The 14,587-nt window shown below is 53.1% G+C and overlaps 2 protein-coding genes across 2 annotated transcripts; both read left to right on the top strand.

Annotated features, from left to right (window-relative positions):
* Positions 1–4,563: 4,563 nt before the first annotated feature.
* LOC120322628 (protocadherin gamma-B5-like) lies at positions 4,564–9,457 on the top strand. Its single transcript, XM_039378419.1, has 2 exons — positions 4,564–7,384; positions 9,206–9,457. The coding sequence occupies exons 1-2, from the start codon at positions 4,901–4,903 to the stop codon at positions 9,455–9,457; spliced, it is 2,736 nt and encodes a 911-aa protein (XP_039234353.1). The 5' UTR covers positions 4,564–4,900.
* Positions 9,458–9,473: 16 nt separating this feature from the next.
* Positions 9,474–12,338, top strand: LOC120322627 (protocadherin gamma-A10-like). The gene has a single exon (XM_039378418.1). It carries the CDS (start codon positions 9,536–9,538, stop codon positions 12,077–12,079), a length of 2,544 nt encoding a protein of 847 aa, XP_039234352.1. The 5' UTR covers positions 9,474–9,535; the 3' UTR covers positions 12,080–12,338.
* Positions 12,339–14,587: the final 2,249 nt, after the last annotated feature.

The following is a 14,587-nucleotide window of genomic DNA, read 5'->3' as shown; positions in this document are numbered from 1 at the left end:
TAGGGTACCTTCAGTTTTGAAGGTTTCCCATTTTTGCCATACTTGTCGTGCGGGCCTAAAGCTGGGCCTCATTTTAGCTGGTAAGTCTTAAAACATTAAAAGTTCTCTATTAAGTGTTTTGCTGGGGGGCAGTCTCCATCCATAACTTCAAAGTGTTCAACTGCCAAGACAAAGGCTTCCATAAACTTTTATTTTCCTCAAATATCACTGAATTACATGTCCTTTCCCCTGAGGCTGACATACAGTCAAAATACTGGACATCATCCATGGTGGAACCAAAGGCTGTGAATGCAGAACGATGAGGGTGAGAGGCTGACTTTGAGCCAAAAAATAGGTGAGACAGAAAATAGGTGGGGTTTGCTGAGAAATTGTTTGATTTCATGCCTGGTACCAAGGCCAGTGCCATTTCTTCTCTGATCTTCCTTTCCCTATCCTGAAGGACAATGATAGTCCTCCAGTAATAAAGTATTTCCATAATTACTGTGCATGCAGAACCATGATGCATGTGTAGAACAGCTTATAATTCCTGTGTGAGGCCTCCTTTATCCACCTGTATCTGTCTGGAACGCTGCAGTTTAGAGTTCCTCTGTACTTGTATTTCTTTGTAGTTGTAATTACAGTTTCTTTCAAGCCGTTGTTTCCTGGAAGGTCATGGCTCTTTTTCTCCATTTCTGCTAAATACTTTTGCATTTGAAAGCGTGACTGTGCTTTTGCAGCAAATCCTCGCTTCAAACTCCTCAGAAAGAATTTTGTGTGTGAGGAAAAACAAAGGAGAAGAAAAAAGAGACTCTGCTGTAATTTCTGAGAAGACTGAACTTGAGAAATAGGCCCATAATAAGGTGTTTTCAATTGCAGCTTCATATTTGTGTAAGGTATGCACGCCACAGTAAGACTTTTAGGGTCACACTTGCAGCTTGACACCTCAATGACTTCCAGGTCCTCTCAGGGAGGAATTTCCATACCCACAGAGAAGACTGAGAAGACTCTGTGTCAAGCCTCCTTTTTGTAATGCTTCCTTGCCTTGCTTGTCTGAATTATATTCTTGGTTTTCTTTTCTTGATTTCCTGTGTAAGTTTACTTGTAATTATCACCATAGCTTCCTTTAGCAGCACATATTTGCCTCTTACTCATGCTACAGCAGGTGTGAAAGGCAGGAGGTGTGAGGGTGTCTGTGTGTTCAGTTTTTATTGAGAGGAATAGGTGTAAGTATAACCTTAGTAGAAGCAGAAAAGTGTGTGTGATAAAGAGAGGAGTAGATTCCTCCTCCACCATTGGTTTGAGGAGCCATTCTGGGTTGGACGACCACTCCTTTTTTATGTTGGCCTTTTATCACTTGTGTGCTTTAGAATCCTTCTATTTCTTCTCAGAATGATGGTGAGCAGATAAATGTACCTCCCTTCTAGGTGTAATTATAGTGCTTTATCCTCTCATGATATATTCTTGCCAGTTTTGAGAAGGTCAGAAGCAAACTGCTAGTTGTGTGGGGTTGGAGAGAAGACAGGGGAGCTCTAGGAGGTGGAACTGTAGAAGAACAGATGGTCATTTCTTTGCCTGTCATAGTTAACACAGCTTGTACCTGATGGAGGACCATGCCTTTGAGTTGATTCTGCTCAGTAAGTTTGTCCTAAGACATATTATTCCACCTGATTCATAAAGGACAATAAAAATGTTTCTATATGTAATGATCAGTAAAAGGAGGGTTAAGGGGAACGTCCATCCTTTGTTGGATGTGAAGGGTAAGTGTAGTGACAAAGACTGAGGAAAAGGCTGAGGTATTTAATGCCTTCTTTGCCCCAGAATTTAATAGGAAGATCGATTGTTCTTAAGGTATTCAATGCCTGAGCTGGGAGATGGGGGTGAGGAGCAGAATGAAGTGCCCATAAAGCAAGGAGAATCCAAGTTTGCAGCAACTTGCTATACCACTTAGTCACACAAATCCATGAGGCCAGGTGAGATGCACTGAAGGGTTCTGAGGGAGCTGGTGGAAGAGCTCACTGGGTCACTTTTCATCACTGATCACCAGTCCTGGCTAACTGGAGAGCTCCCAGCTGACCAGAGATTTAGCAAATGTGATGGCCAGGAGAGTGGGCAACTACAGGCCTGTCAGCCTGGCCTTGGTGCTGTGGAAGATTGTGGAGCAGATCATCTCCAGTGCCATCACGTGGCATCTACAGGACAACCAGGTGATGGCCCAGTCAGCAGGGCTGTATGAAAGGCAGGTCCTATTTAACTAACCTGATCTTCTATGACAAGGTGACCTACTTGGTGGAAAGGGTGTGGATTTTGTCTATCTGATCTTTAGTAAAGCCTTTGCCACCTTTTCCCACAGCATTTTCCTGGAGAAACTGCCTGCTCTGGTTTTTGGTGGGTGCACTCTTGGATGGGTAAAAACCTGGCTGGATCACTGGGCCCAAATTTTGGTGGTGAAGAGACTGAAATCCATTTGGCATCCTCTCATGAGAAGTTTTTGCCAATTATGAGAGTCAGAAGCCAATTTGCAAGCTGTGTGTGGTTTGAGAGAGATGCAAATGATGACGAATGGGTAAAATGGCTTTGAGTTCATGTGTGAAAATTCTTTTCTCATCTATTCCTCTCTGTAATTTTTAATAGTTTTATAAAAGTAGTAGTTACGTTTTCCCACCCTTCTTCCTCCAAGCTGTGTTTCCTGGAAGGCTGTAGTTCATGTTTACCATCTGCAGTGTGTTGTTTTACATTTTTTACTCTGAGGGTTGTTTTGCACTAACACTGATGTTGTTTTGAAACAACAAAAAGACAGAACGTTTTGTGTGAGGAAAATGAAACAGAAGCTAAAACTGAGGCTTTCCAAAGTCCTTCTATTCAGATAAAGGCCTTTGATAAGGCATTTGCACTTATAACTTCATATTCATAGGAGATGAACAGGCCACAAAGTAGAAAATTTCACAAGGACTGGTGCATTTCCAGAAATGAATCCCCTACTATGTAGCCCAAAATAAAGACTTTAGGGCCTCATTTCTGGGTTCAGAACTTAGTGGCTTCCAGGTGAAAAGTGGCTCTAGGAGATTGTTTTCAAGGCAGAGTTGTAGCAAAGCACTTGTATATCTACCTAATTTCAACCAGTAAAAGGTTTTGGTTTTGTTTATTAAGAATCAGAAATAAGCGAGACATTTGAGCTACCCATTGCTGACTCCAAGTGCATAACAAACATAAACAAGATCAAGGAACATTATTGCATAGCAGCAGTCACCTCTGATCTCCCTCTGGCAAGCTCCAGAACATGGTAGAGACTGTACAGCTCTGCTGGCCAATTCCAGTTATCAGAGGGTTGTTCTTATGTCTTTGAGGACTGCACATCTATGTGTCCCTCTGTGTGATTCCCTACATTGTGCAGGCCCAAATGTGTCTGACAGTGTCTAGAAGTGAATAACCAGCCCCATGTGGGCCTGTGGGAAGTATTTGGTTTGGCTTCTTTGCTTTATTAAGTGCCAAAAAGTGATGTTGTTCTGATAAAAGGAAGATCTGAAGCTTAGTAAAGTCATTCAGTTCAGTCAAGAGAGACTTAGTAGCCCCTTGAAATCACTGCAGCTTGCCTAGCTTGCACCTCGAGGCTTCAGTGAGTTTCCAAGTGCTTTGGGCATGAATGTTCAAGGCAGAGTTGTGGAAAAACAACTGAAAACCACAGCACAGAAGTCTCTGTCCCAGTGAGGTCAGAAGAAAGATTTAGGTTTGTGTATGAATTGTCAGAAATCGTTGAAAGGCATTCAGCTGCTCATGCTGTTCTTAGATGGACTTTTGCTTAGGAGATCCCCAAATCAAGGAGATAGAAATGTGACATTGATTTTTATAGCAGGTCTTGGCCTTCAGAGTTTTCACCAAGAAAATGGAAGGTTTCTCTACATGGAAGAGAAGTCAGTGTCTGGGTGTCAACTGTTTGTTTGGGGTTTTTTTCTGCCTGGTATGTACAGTGACATCAGTCGGGACATGGGCAGGAGGATGAAACATCATCAAAGGTGGAAAAGATTTGCAGTTTTGGCATGAAATGATAGAGTTTGGAAAAGGAGGAAGAGCAGATATGGGATCTTCCAGGATTTCCTTCTGCCTCTCTCTTGCTCTCTGAAATAGGCACAGGACTTTAGGCAAACTGACATGCCTTAACTGCACTAGAAGTGAACACTCTGCTTTTGGATCTACACAGTGTTTAGCTCACTGATTTCCTTTTCTCACAGGTGCTGGGAAAACCAGTGATACACATAATCTCTAAACCATCTGAGCAAGGATATTTTCAGATTTTTTACTTCAGTTCTTTGACTGTTCATAAGGAAAACACTTATTGCTCTGCCACACATATGTCTATTAGTTTTTGTGCCAGATAAGGCCTCAAGATGTAAAAATCTGTGGTAGAGCATAATAACATTTTAACATTGTGGTAGCTAACAACCACACCGCCCTTTTGTGATATAAGACTACCGCTGTTACTAAAACCCTCAGGTTTCATGCTAAACATTAGGCAAGAGCTTCTGCACTTGCTGATAATGGAACAGACATCCCGGGGCCGTTGCAGCCCCATCCCGGGTCAAAGTTGTTCCCCGCCGAGCGCGGCCGTGAGGCGGCTGCAGTGTTGTGTCGGCGCCTCCGGGTGCCGCTGTTGGGCCGCCGGCGAGCGTTGCTGGAGCCGCCGCCGCCGCCGCCTGTGCGTGCTGTCCCCGCAGGCTGCTGGCTCGGGCGGGCAGTGCGGGCCAGAGCGGCAGCGGCACGGGCAGCAGAGGCGAGAGGCGGCGCGGGCAGCAGAGGCGTGCGAGTGGGAGGCGGCGGCGGTCCGGGTTTGCTTTGTCGGGCGCTGCTGTGGCTGCGCCGAGCGGCTGCGAGGGAGGCGGGGCGGCGGCAGGAGCCTGGCGAGCTCGGCGAGCGAGCGCTGTGGGCGATGTCGGGCGGGCGGAGGCCGAGCGGCGGGCCGGGCGGCGGGCGAGCGGCGGTGCTGGGCGCTGTGCTGCTGTGGCTGTGCTGGCGGGCGGCGGCGGAGCGGCTCCGCTACTCCATGGCCGAGGAGCTGCCCAGAGGCTCGCTGGTGGGGCCGCTGGCCCGGGACCTGGGGCTCAGCGCCGACGAGCTGCCGGCGCGCAAGCTGCGGGTGGCGTCTGCCGGCAAAAAGCAGCTGAAATACTTCACGGTGAGCGAGGAGAACGGGAACCTGTACGTGAGCGAGAGGCTGGACCGGGAGGAGCTGTGCGGCGAGTCGTTGTCCTGCTCCGTCAGCTTCGAGGCGCTGGTGCACAACCCGCTCAACGTCTTCCGTGTCGAGGTGGCCATTGAGGACGTGAATGACCATTCCCCGTCCTTCAGCAAGGCTGCTCTGGACCTCGAGATCGGTGAATTAATTCCTCCCGGTGCTCGTTTTCCTCTGGAGATGGCCCAAGATGAGGACGTGGGAAGCAACTCGCTGCTGACTTACCGGCTCACCAGCAGCCCCTCCTTCTCTCTAGCGTTGAAGGAGAGCCCGGACGGAAGCAAGCAGCCTGAATTAGTGCTGGAGAAAACGTTGGACCGGGAGAAGCAGAGCTCTTTTCAGCTGCTACTGACGGCAGTAGATGGCGGGGAGCCCATGAGAACTGGGACTGTTGAGGTTCGGATCAACGTGACAGACGCCAATGACAACCCGCCCGTCTTCTCGCAGGACCGGTACAGCACGAGCCTCCGGGAGGACGCACTGCCGGGTTCGGAGGTGTTGAAAGTGTCAGCCTCAGACGCCGACGCCGGCACCAACGCTCATATCACGTATCATTTCGGCAAAATGCCGGCCAAAGTGCTTCAGAAATTCGTGGTGGACAGGGAGAGCGGGACAATCACACTGCAGGAGCCTCTGGATTTCGAGAACACGCGAGCGTTCAACTTGCCTGTGGAGGCGAGGGACGGTGGCGGTCTGGTGGCACACTGCAAGGTGGAGGTGGAGGTGCTGGACGTGAACGACAACGCGCCAGAGATCACCATTCTGTCTGTGTCGAGCCCAGTGCCCGAGGACGCGCCGGTCGGCACTGTGGTGGCCCTGCTCAACGTCCATGACCCGGACTCCGGCGAGAACGGTGAGGTGTCGTGCGAGCTGTCGGGAGAGGCGCCGCTGTCGATCGTGGCGTCGTCGGGCGGCTCTTACAAGGTGGTGACGGCGAGCGCGCTGGACCGCGAGCAGGCGTCCGAGCACCGCGTGACGGTGGTGGCCCGGGACCGGGGCAGCCCGGCGCTGTGGAGCAGCGCGGAGCTGTTGCTGGAGGTGTCGGACGTGAACGACAACGCGCCGGTGTTCGAGGAGGCGTCGTACAGCGCGTACGTGCGGGAGAACAACGCGGTGGGCGCGCTGGTGTTGCGCGTTGTGGCTCGGGACTTGGACGCGGGCGCGAACGGGCGCGTGAGCTACTGGCTGTCGGGCGGCAGCGCGGGCGCGGCGGGCGCGGCGCCGCTGGTGTCGGTGGAGGCGCGGAGCGGCGCGGTGTACGCGCAGCGCTCGTTGGACTACGAGCAGTGCCGCGAGTTCTTGGTGGCCGTGCGGGCGCAGGACGGCGGGTCGCCGGCGCGCAGCTCGACGGCCACGGTGCGCGTCTTCGTGCTCGACCAGAACGACAACGCGCCGCGGGTGCTCTACCCGCCCCCGCCGGCGGCGTCGGGAGCGGCCCCGCCGGGCTCGGTGGGTTCGGCTTTCGAGGTGGTGCCGCGTTCGGCGTCGTCCGGGTACCTGGTGGGCAAGGTGGTGGCGGTGGACGCGGACGCGGGGCGCAACGCGTGGCTGTCGTACGAGCTGGTGCAGGCGTCGGAGCCGGCGCTGTTCCGCGTGGGGCTGCAGAGCGGCGAGGTGCGCACGGCGCGGGCCGTGTCGGAGAGGGACGCGGCCAAGCAGCGCGTGGTGGCCGTGGTGAAGGACCACGGCGAGCCGGCGCTGTCGGCCACGGCCACGCTGCATGTGGTGCTGGCCGAGAGCTTGCAGGAGGCGCTGCCGGAGCTGAGCGAGCGGGCGGCGGGCGCCGAGGCGGCGGGCGAGCTGCAGTTCTATCTGGTGCTGGCGCTGGCGCTGCTGTCGGCGCTGTTGGTGCTGAGCGTGGCGCTGGCCGTGCTGGCGCGGCTGCGGCGGGCCGGGCCGCCCGGCGTGCTGCGCTGCCTGGGCGCGCAGCGCTTGTCGCTGGCCGGCGCCGCCTTCCCGGCCGACTTCTGCGAGGGCACCTTGCCCTACTCCTACAACCTGTGCGTGGCGGCGCCGCCCCGCTTGGCCGCCGAGGCCGCTTGGCCGCCGCCGCCGCTGCCCATCGTGCCCGCGGAGGAGCTTGTGGCCGGGGAGCCCTGCGAGAAGCCGAGCCCGAGCAGCAGCGCCGTCCTGGGAGAGCCGCCCGCCGACCCCGACGCACCTCAGGTATGTAAGCCGCACGTGTTGCTTTTCTCCTTTAGAAAGGAAACATTGTCCTTATTCCCTAGGTTTTCCGGGGATGGTCTGGGTGGGGAGTGCTGGTCCGTGCCTCCATCAGGGGATGAAAAAGCGGGGTCACTCCTTTCTCCAAGAGTACACATTTAATGCGGCAGTTCTTGTTTTCTCGCTGGTAGCAGTTTCAGGTTCAACTGAAAGTTGTTGTCTAGAACTCTTTTGTTGCCTTAAATTTTATTAGTAATAACGGTGAAGGCGAATCCTCGCTCTATAGAGGGAGATGTGCTGTATCTGTATGACAGGTTTGAAAGAATAGGAGTGGCACTCAGTGTTGCAGATTTTTCCTTCCTAAGTGATTTGTTCCGATATAATGTGCTTGGATCTAGTGGATGGCTGACTAAAAGCTCTTTCCTTAATTCTTTTTTTTTCACGATTATAATCTGAAAGGCAACTTGCTCAGGGTTACATGCATGGAGAGTGACAGGTTCTCCATCACTTCTGAGAGAATTCCCACCTGTTCTGGTGGGAATGCTGCTACAGAAATGGGAGGAATAGTAACAGTAGTGGGATGGATTAACTGTTGCTAACAATGTTTTTCTGTCCTGGCTGGTAGTTTTATCTTTTTTAACATTCCTGATCTTCGTTTCATACACAAATGAAGGTATAGAATGGGATCAAATGGGGGGGGGGAAATAGACATTTTTCTTTTTATATCTCTCCTCTTTGCAGAAAGGATACCTTGCACCTTGTTCATATTGCTCTGATTTTTTTCAATGGTTGTTACATCTGTGTTTGCAAGGACACAGGTAAGATCTGCAAAACGTATCAAATGCCAAGGACATTCGCTAAATGAGAATTTAGGCACTTGAATCAAGTCCATTTGAACATTTATTCATGGTCCCACAGTTTAGGATGTAGAGCTCTACTTCTCCTACTGTCCTACACTATTTCGTTGAAAATATGTCAAGCCAACTTGAGTAAGAAAGCTTTAGAGTAGTGTACCAACAAGACTCAATCCCTTCCACCTTGGTTTTTTGAGAAAATGGAAACCTTTTCTTGTGGCTAAAGAATGATTTCATTAAATGAACACGTGTATTGCTTCAGATGATTCTGTCCAGGTTCACTGCGGGTACTTCCCGATTCTGGTCTAGCTGTAGTACAGTCAGAGAAGAGTGCTTGGGTGACCTGCACTGTCGAACCGGAGGGTGTGAGATAATGATCTTTGAGTAGCCGGGGATTTTCCTTCTGTGCTCTGTTCACATGAAGGGATTCACATGAATCCCAGAGCGCCTGGCAGGTGGCTGAGCAACCACACTCCACGGGGTTATGTTAGATCCCTAACTTCTTCCACCTTTAAATGCCTGGTTTAGTCAGTCGTGGTGCAGTAGTTCATTTAGACCATCTTCTGTATAAAGTGAAAAATTTAAAGCAAAGTTCCGGCCACTTAGTTTAAGGACCTTGATATCTCCGATTTTACGGTAGACAGTTGTGTGTTTGATTATCCCATTTTGTATCTCCGAGTCTTTTCGTTCTATCTTCATACAAGTCATTCAAGCTGGACGGTTTCAACTCGTGTTGAAGGTGGTGCTTTTGGATTAATAGGGTAGAACTAAGAGTATTCTACACATTAAAATAAGACAAAATATTTTACTTTAAATATATTGCCTGTAGCAAATTGGGTTTTTCACGTGAGGTAGAAACACCACGTTTTTCTCCCGGTCGTGATGAGGCCGAGAATAAAACATGAATTCGGATAGATAAAAGCAGGAGGCTCACGCTGGACGGGACAAGATGTCTCTGCTGTGAATATCCCATCCCCGCGATCAGCCCGTGGGCAAAGCAGAGCAGACAGAGCTCGTTGGCGCTCGGTGCGTGCAGTGCCGGGAGGAGGCTGCGGGCGCCGCTGTTGACCGAGAGGAGCGAGAGGAAGGTCGGAGCGCTGCAGCCCCGCCCGCTGCGGCCCGGCTCGATCGCTGGATCGCTACCTGTCAGGATCGGCGGCCGGGAGATCTGCGATCGTCCCCGCGGTGCGGAGCCCTGCTACGGAGAGGCGGCGGGGCCGCAAGAAGCGAGGCGTAAAAGTAACGGAAACCAGATCGGCGATCGGCGGCGGGAATCTGCCGGCGGTGTTGCGGTGCCGGCGGTGCGGCGGCGGAGATGTGCGCGGCGGGGAGGCGCTGGGGCCGGCGGCAGCGAGTGCTGCTGTGGGGCGTCCTGCTGGCGGCCTGGGAGGCGGCGTGGGGGCAGCTGCGCTACTCGGTGCCCGAGGAGATGCCCAAGGGCTCGTTCGTGGGCGACGTGGCCAAGGACCTGGGGCTGCAGATGCCGGCGCTCTCAGACCGTGGCGTCCGCGTTGTCACTGAAGGTGGGACGCAGTACTTTTCTCTGCACGGGAAGACGGGACATTTAGTGACGGCCGAGAGGATCGACAGAGAGCAGCTGTGCGAGAGTGTGGAGCAATGCGTGCTGCGCTGTGAGCTGATAGTGGAGGGGGAAATGAAGGTTTATGGAATCCAAGTGGAAATCACGGATATTAACGATAACGCGCCAAACTTCAAGGAAATAGAGCAGGAGGAGACGATAAGCGAGAACACAGCCCCAGGTTCGCGGTTTCCACTTCCCAGGGCTCACGACCCCGACTCGGGACAGAATTCCCTGCAGAGCTACGAGCTGAGCGGCGACGAGCACTTCTCGCTGGCCGTGCAGACGGGCCCCGGCGGGGATCAGCGTCCCGAGCTGGTGCTGGCGAAGGGGCTGGACCGGGAGGAGGCGGCGTTTCACGAGCTGGTGCTGAGGGCGAGCGACGGCGGCGAGCCGTCCCGGACGGGCACGGCGCGGATCCGCGTGACGGTGCTGGACGCGAACGACAACGCGCCCGTGTTCAGCCAGGCGGAGTACACGGTGCGTGTGCCGGAGGACGTGCCCGTGGGCTCCGTCCTCGTCACCGTCACGGCCACCGACGCGGACGAGGGTCTGAACGGGCACGTGAAATATTCGTTGAAAACAAATACAGGAAAAGCCTCGCAGATTTTCCAGCTGGACGCCGAGACAGGAGAGATCACGCTCTTGCGAAGCCTGGACTTCGAGCAGAGAGACTCGTATGAACTGGATGTGCAGGCACGGGACGGCGGCAGCCTGTCAGACATAGCGAAAGTTGCGATCGCCGTGACAGACGTTAATGACAACGTGCCCGAGATTTCGGTGCGGTCGGCGCTGAGTGAGATTTCTGAGGACGCGCCATCGGGGACGGTGGTGGCCCTTCTGCACGTGCAGGACCGAGACTCGGGAGCCAATGGTGAGGTGCGCTGCTCCCTCGACGGGAGCGTCGCGTTCCGCCTGGAGAAATCCTTGAATGACTACTACCGCGTGGTGACAGCGAGAGAGCTGGACCGGGAGCAGGAGTCGGAGTACAACGTGACGGTGCGGGCGGCCGACGGCGGTGGTCCGTCGCTGCAGAGCATCAGGGTGCTGTGTCTGCGGGTGTTCTCGCAGGAGCGCTACAGCGCTCGGCTGTCGGAGAACAACGTGGCGGGCGCGCTGGTGCTGCGGGTGCGGGCGACGGACTCGGACTGGGGGGAGAACGCGCGCGTGCGGTACCGTCTGGGGGAGGGTGGTGTGCGGGGCTGGCCGCTGTCGTCGTACGTGTCGGTGCAGGCGGAGACGGGCGCGCTGTACGCGCTGCGCTCGTTCGATTACGAGGAGGTGCGCGAGGTGGGGCTGTGGGTTTGGGCGGAGGACGGCGGCTCGCCGGCGCTGAGCAGCAACGTGTCGGTGCGGCTGGTGATCGTGGACGAGAACGACAACGCGCCGCAGGTGCTGTACCCGCCGGCGGCGGGGGCGGCTGTGTCGGGCTCGGTGTGGTCGGGCGTGGAGCTGGCGGCGCGGTCGAGCGAGGCCGGCGCGCTGGTGGCCAAGGTGGTGGCGGTGGACGCGGACGCGGGTCAGAACGCGTGGCTGTCGTACGAGCTGGCGAAGGCGACGGAGCCGGGGCTGTTCCGCGTGGGGCTGCACAGCGGCGAGGTGCGCACGGCGCGCTCGCCACTGGCCCGCGACGCGGCGCGGCAGAGCCTGGTGGTGCTGGTGAAGGACCACGGGCGGCCGGCGCTGTCGGCCACGGCCACGCTGAGCGTGGTGCTGGCCGAGAGCGTGGCCGAGCTGCTGGCCGAGCTGGGCAGCGCGGCGCGGGCGGAGGCGGAGGCGGGGGCGGGCGAGGCGGGCGGCAGCCTGACGCGCTGGCTGGTGCTGGCCGTGGCCGCCGTGTCGTGCCTGTTCCTCGCCTTCCTGCTGCTGCTGCTGGCGCTGCGCCTGCGGCGCTGGCGGCGCTCGCAGCAGCAGCTGCTGGCGGCGGGCAGCGGCGCCTTGCGCGGCGTGCCGGCCACGCACTTCGTGGGCATCGACGGCGTGCGCGCCTTCCTGCACTCCTACTCGCACGACGTGTCTCTCACGGCCGACTCGCGCAAGAGCCACCTCCGCTTCTCGGCCGACAGCTGCTGCGACACCCTGCCGGCCCGGCCGCCGCCCGACGAGCCCGCGCCGCTGCTCGGAGACGAGGAACCTGCCGGTGCCCAGCAGGCGGACCCCGCCCCTCTCCCGGTGAGTTCTTTGAAGCCGAGTGTTTCGGCGACGTTTCCTTCTGCTTCTCTCTTGCTCTTTCACCCCGTGATCTGTGTTACACGTAGGGAGGACGTAGACGTCTTTTAATTGCCCAGGTTTACGTGTGGAGGAGGCAGAAGCAGGGAATCTGCTTCTTACTGGAGGTTCATCTATAGTTTTTATTACGTCATTACTGTGTTTCAGGTTGTTCACTGGCACAGTTTTTCCTGGGGAACAGCTTGTCCTTTGCCTTTAGAATCTTGGTATTTCTTCTTTGAAGTGCAGGTGGCAAACCTGTTTGCATATTATGAGGGTAAAAAAGAAAAAGTGTGCATTTTTCGGGGTTTTCTCTCCATTTGCATTATTACACAATATGAGTTTCTTTCTTACTGGGGAAAGTAAGTAATGGGAGCCTTGGTATTGTACTTCTCTTAGTTTGAAGGTCGATATGATGTATTTCACTAATAGCTTAAAGATGTACTGCTTATAAATGTGACAGTGACACCTTTGGGAGGAGCAAAAACGTTGTTAGTTCCTGTGGCAGGAAGAATGTGACAGGGATACATGGGAGTTGTAGTTTTGTGGGTTCTCACGCTTGCTCAATCAATATTTGATTGTCATTGGTCGAAAGATCATGTGACATGTTTAAGCGCTGTATTTAAACCGAAGTGTTTTGAAAGAAACCTCAATTCTGCTCTGGCATTCGTGTCTGAGTGGGGTTCGTGCTAAAACAACACCTCAAGTTCCCTACTCAATACCTGTGCTGGAACCTTGAAGAGGATGTTCTGACTGGTTCATTTCTGCAGGTGTTAACATTTGCCTTGCTCATTGTGAGGATCCAACTGTAGGTCTTTACATCTGATAGTATCTCCTCAGCTCTGCTGAAGTTGTTGCCGAATTGCCCTGGGGGTGAAGAAGGATGGTGGTGTCTTTGAGCTGATACTTTGATGACAGGGGTGTTATAACGCTTATGGACTTGAGAAGGTATTACATTTCTTAGAGTAGTGATGAGCAAAGAACTCTCTTTCATGCGTTAGTGTTTTGACCTTCATTCTTCTCTAAGGAGAAACTGTGTGTGCGACTTTTGTCTCCGTGATGCCTGTTTGCAAACACAGCTTTTTGGCTGTGTACTGTTTGGACAAGGTGAAAAAGTTGTGGCCAAATTGTGGGTTCATCAGGTTGTTTTCCTATTGCACACTGTTCCCATAGGCTGGTGGTTAAATTCTGCTTTGCTTGTTGTGATGAGGTAAAGGTGGGCCCGTGTGTGTCTGAAAATGTCACTCGAATCAGTGCTCTTGCTTGCCACATACTCAGGATGTAAAGTCAGTGCAAGATCAGCCAGAGACTGGCCTAAAGCAGGGAAAGGGAGCTGTATGGTCCACCTGTGTGGGTGTGCTATCATGTTGGCAAGTGCCAAGGCCTGTGCCACGCACACCAGGTGCCTTTTTCCTGCATCTGGGAAGGAGAGGACAATCCTGTGATGAATTTGTCTGCAAGAAATACCCATGGAAGTGCAAACATGCTTCAGAGATTCTGTGTCTAAGAGCTGCTGCATGAAACATCATTTCTCCATCTGTTTCCCTGTATGACTGTGATGCAGAGTTCCATGGTGGTTGTACTAAGCTTTTCCCAGCCTTGACCAACCTGCAGATTTTATTAAAGGCTCTTGTTCATATAAAGTGTCTGCTGAGGGTATGTCCTGTAATGTGTGAGTAAAGGCTGTTGCTACAGAGTACTGAGAATGAGAGACTGGCTTCCTGCTGGGAAAACTGGAGGATAAATGTGTTTTTGGCTGAGCAGTGGTCTGATGTTGTGCCTGGTGCCAAGGCCTGTGCATCTTTTCTGTGACCCTGGTTTCCTTGTCCTGAAAGGCAAGGGTAGTCCTCTGATAATAGAACATTTTTGCAATAGCTCTGCATTTAGAGGGATGATTCATGGATAGATGTTGTGAATGAGGGATTGACATTGCTTAAAGAATCCCCTTCAGAGCTGTTATCAAAAGTGGGTTTAACATGATGTTGTAGACTGGTGGGAATGGAGGGGCTGGGAGGGTATTTTGGTCATGAATTTACTTGTTATTTGAAGTAGTTGTGAGCAACTTACTCATTGAATCCTGTCTTGTCTGATAGAGCTCTTCCTGAGAATGCTGGTTTGGGGAGGTAGACGTGAAGTTTGCATTAGTTTTGCAAAGTCACATATGTTCCAAAATGGCCATGTACTGAGGAAGAATGATGGTGTCTGAGTTGATTCTGAAGACTGACACTTTAACTCAGCCTTGTATAGCTTATGTCCATTAGAACATTTTAGGTTCCTATGCATGTATCCATGTTCTCTCTAAGGAGAGTCTTTCAGTGATGTCTGTCTGGAAAGGTAGCTTTTCCCATTTTTTGTTCTCCAAAGGAATCCCCTGGAGAACTGTGCCTCTGAATACCAGATCCTCCTCCTGTGTACCTGCTCCATTTGACAGAGCCTGACATATTAGGCTATGATTCCTTCACTTCCCTGGGTTTGTCATTCTTTCCTTGTTCTAAAGCTGGGCCTCAGTTTGGATGACAGTCCTTGAAAACCGGCCTGCTTAAATTAACAGTTTGTACTCCTGTCTTGAGGGGGTTTAGC

This window comes from Pipra filicauda, unplaced genomic scaffold, assembly GCF_003945595.2.
Source record: "Pipra filicauda isolate LSUMZ 115617 unplaced genomic scaffold, ASM394559v2 scaffold1388_size15072_pilon, whole genome shotgun sequence".
Taxonomy (NCBI): domain Eukaryota; kingdom Metazoa; phylum Chordata; class Aves; order Passeriformes; family Pipridae; genus Pipra; species Pipra filicauda.
The sequence above is the reverse complement of the archived record's forward strand: the minus strand, read 5'-3'. Positions and strand labels throughout refer to the sequence as shown.

Bases quoted from the DNA above. Each gene is read 5' to 3' on its own strand.
- LOC120322628 (XM_039378419.1), top strand. From the start codon at position 4,901: ATGTCGGGCGGGCGGAGGCCGAGCGGCGGGCCGGGCGGCGGGCGAGCG. The intron at 7,385-9,205 runs GTGTTGCTTTTC...CCCCGCGATCAG, and splicing joins CTCAGGTATGTAAGCCGCAC to CCCGTGGGCAAAGCAGAGCA.
- LOC120322627 (XM_039378418.1), top strand. From the start codon at position 9,536: ATGTGCGCGGCGGGGAGGCGCTGGGGCCGGCGGCAGCGAGTGCTGCTG.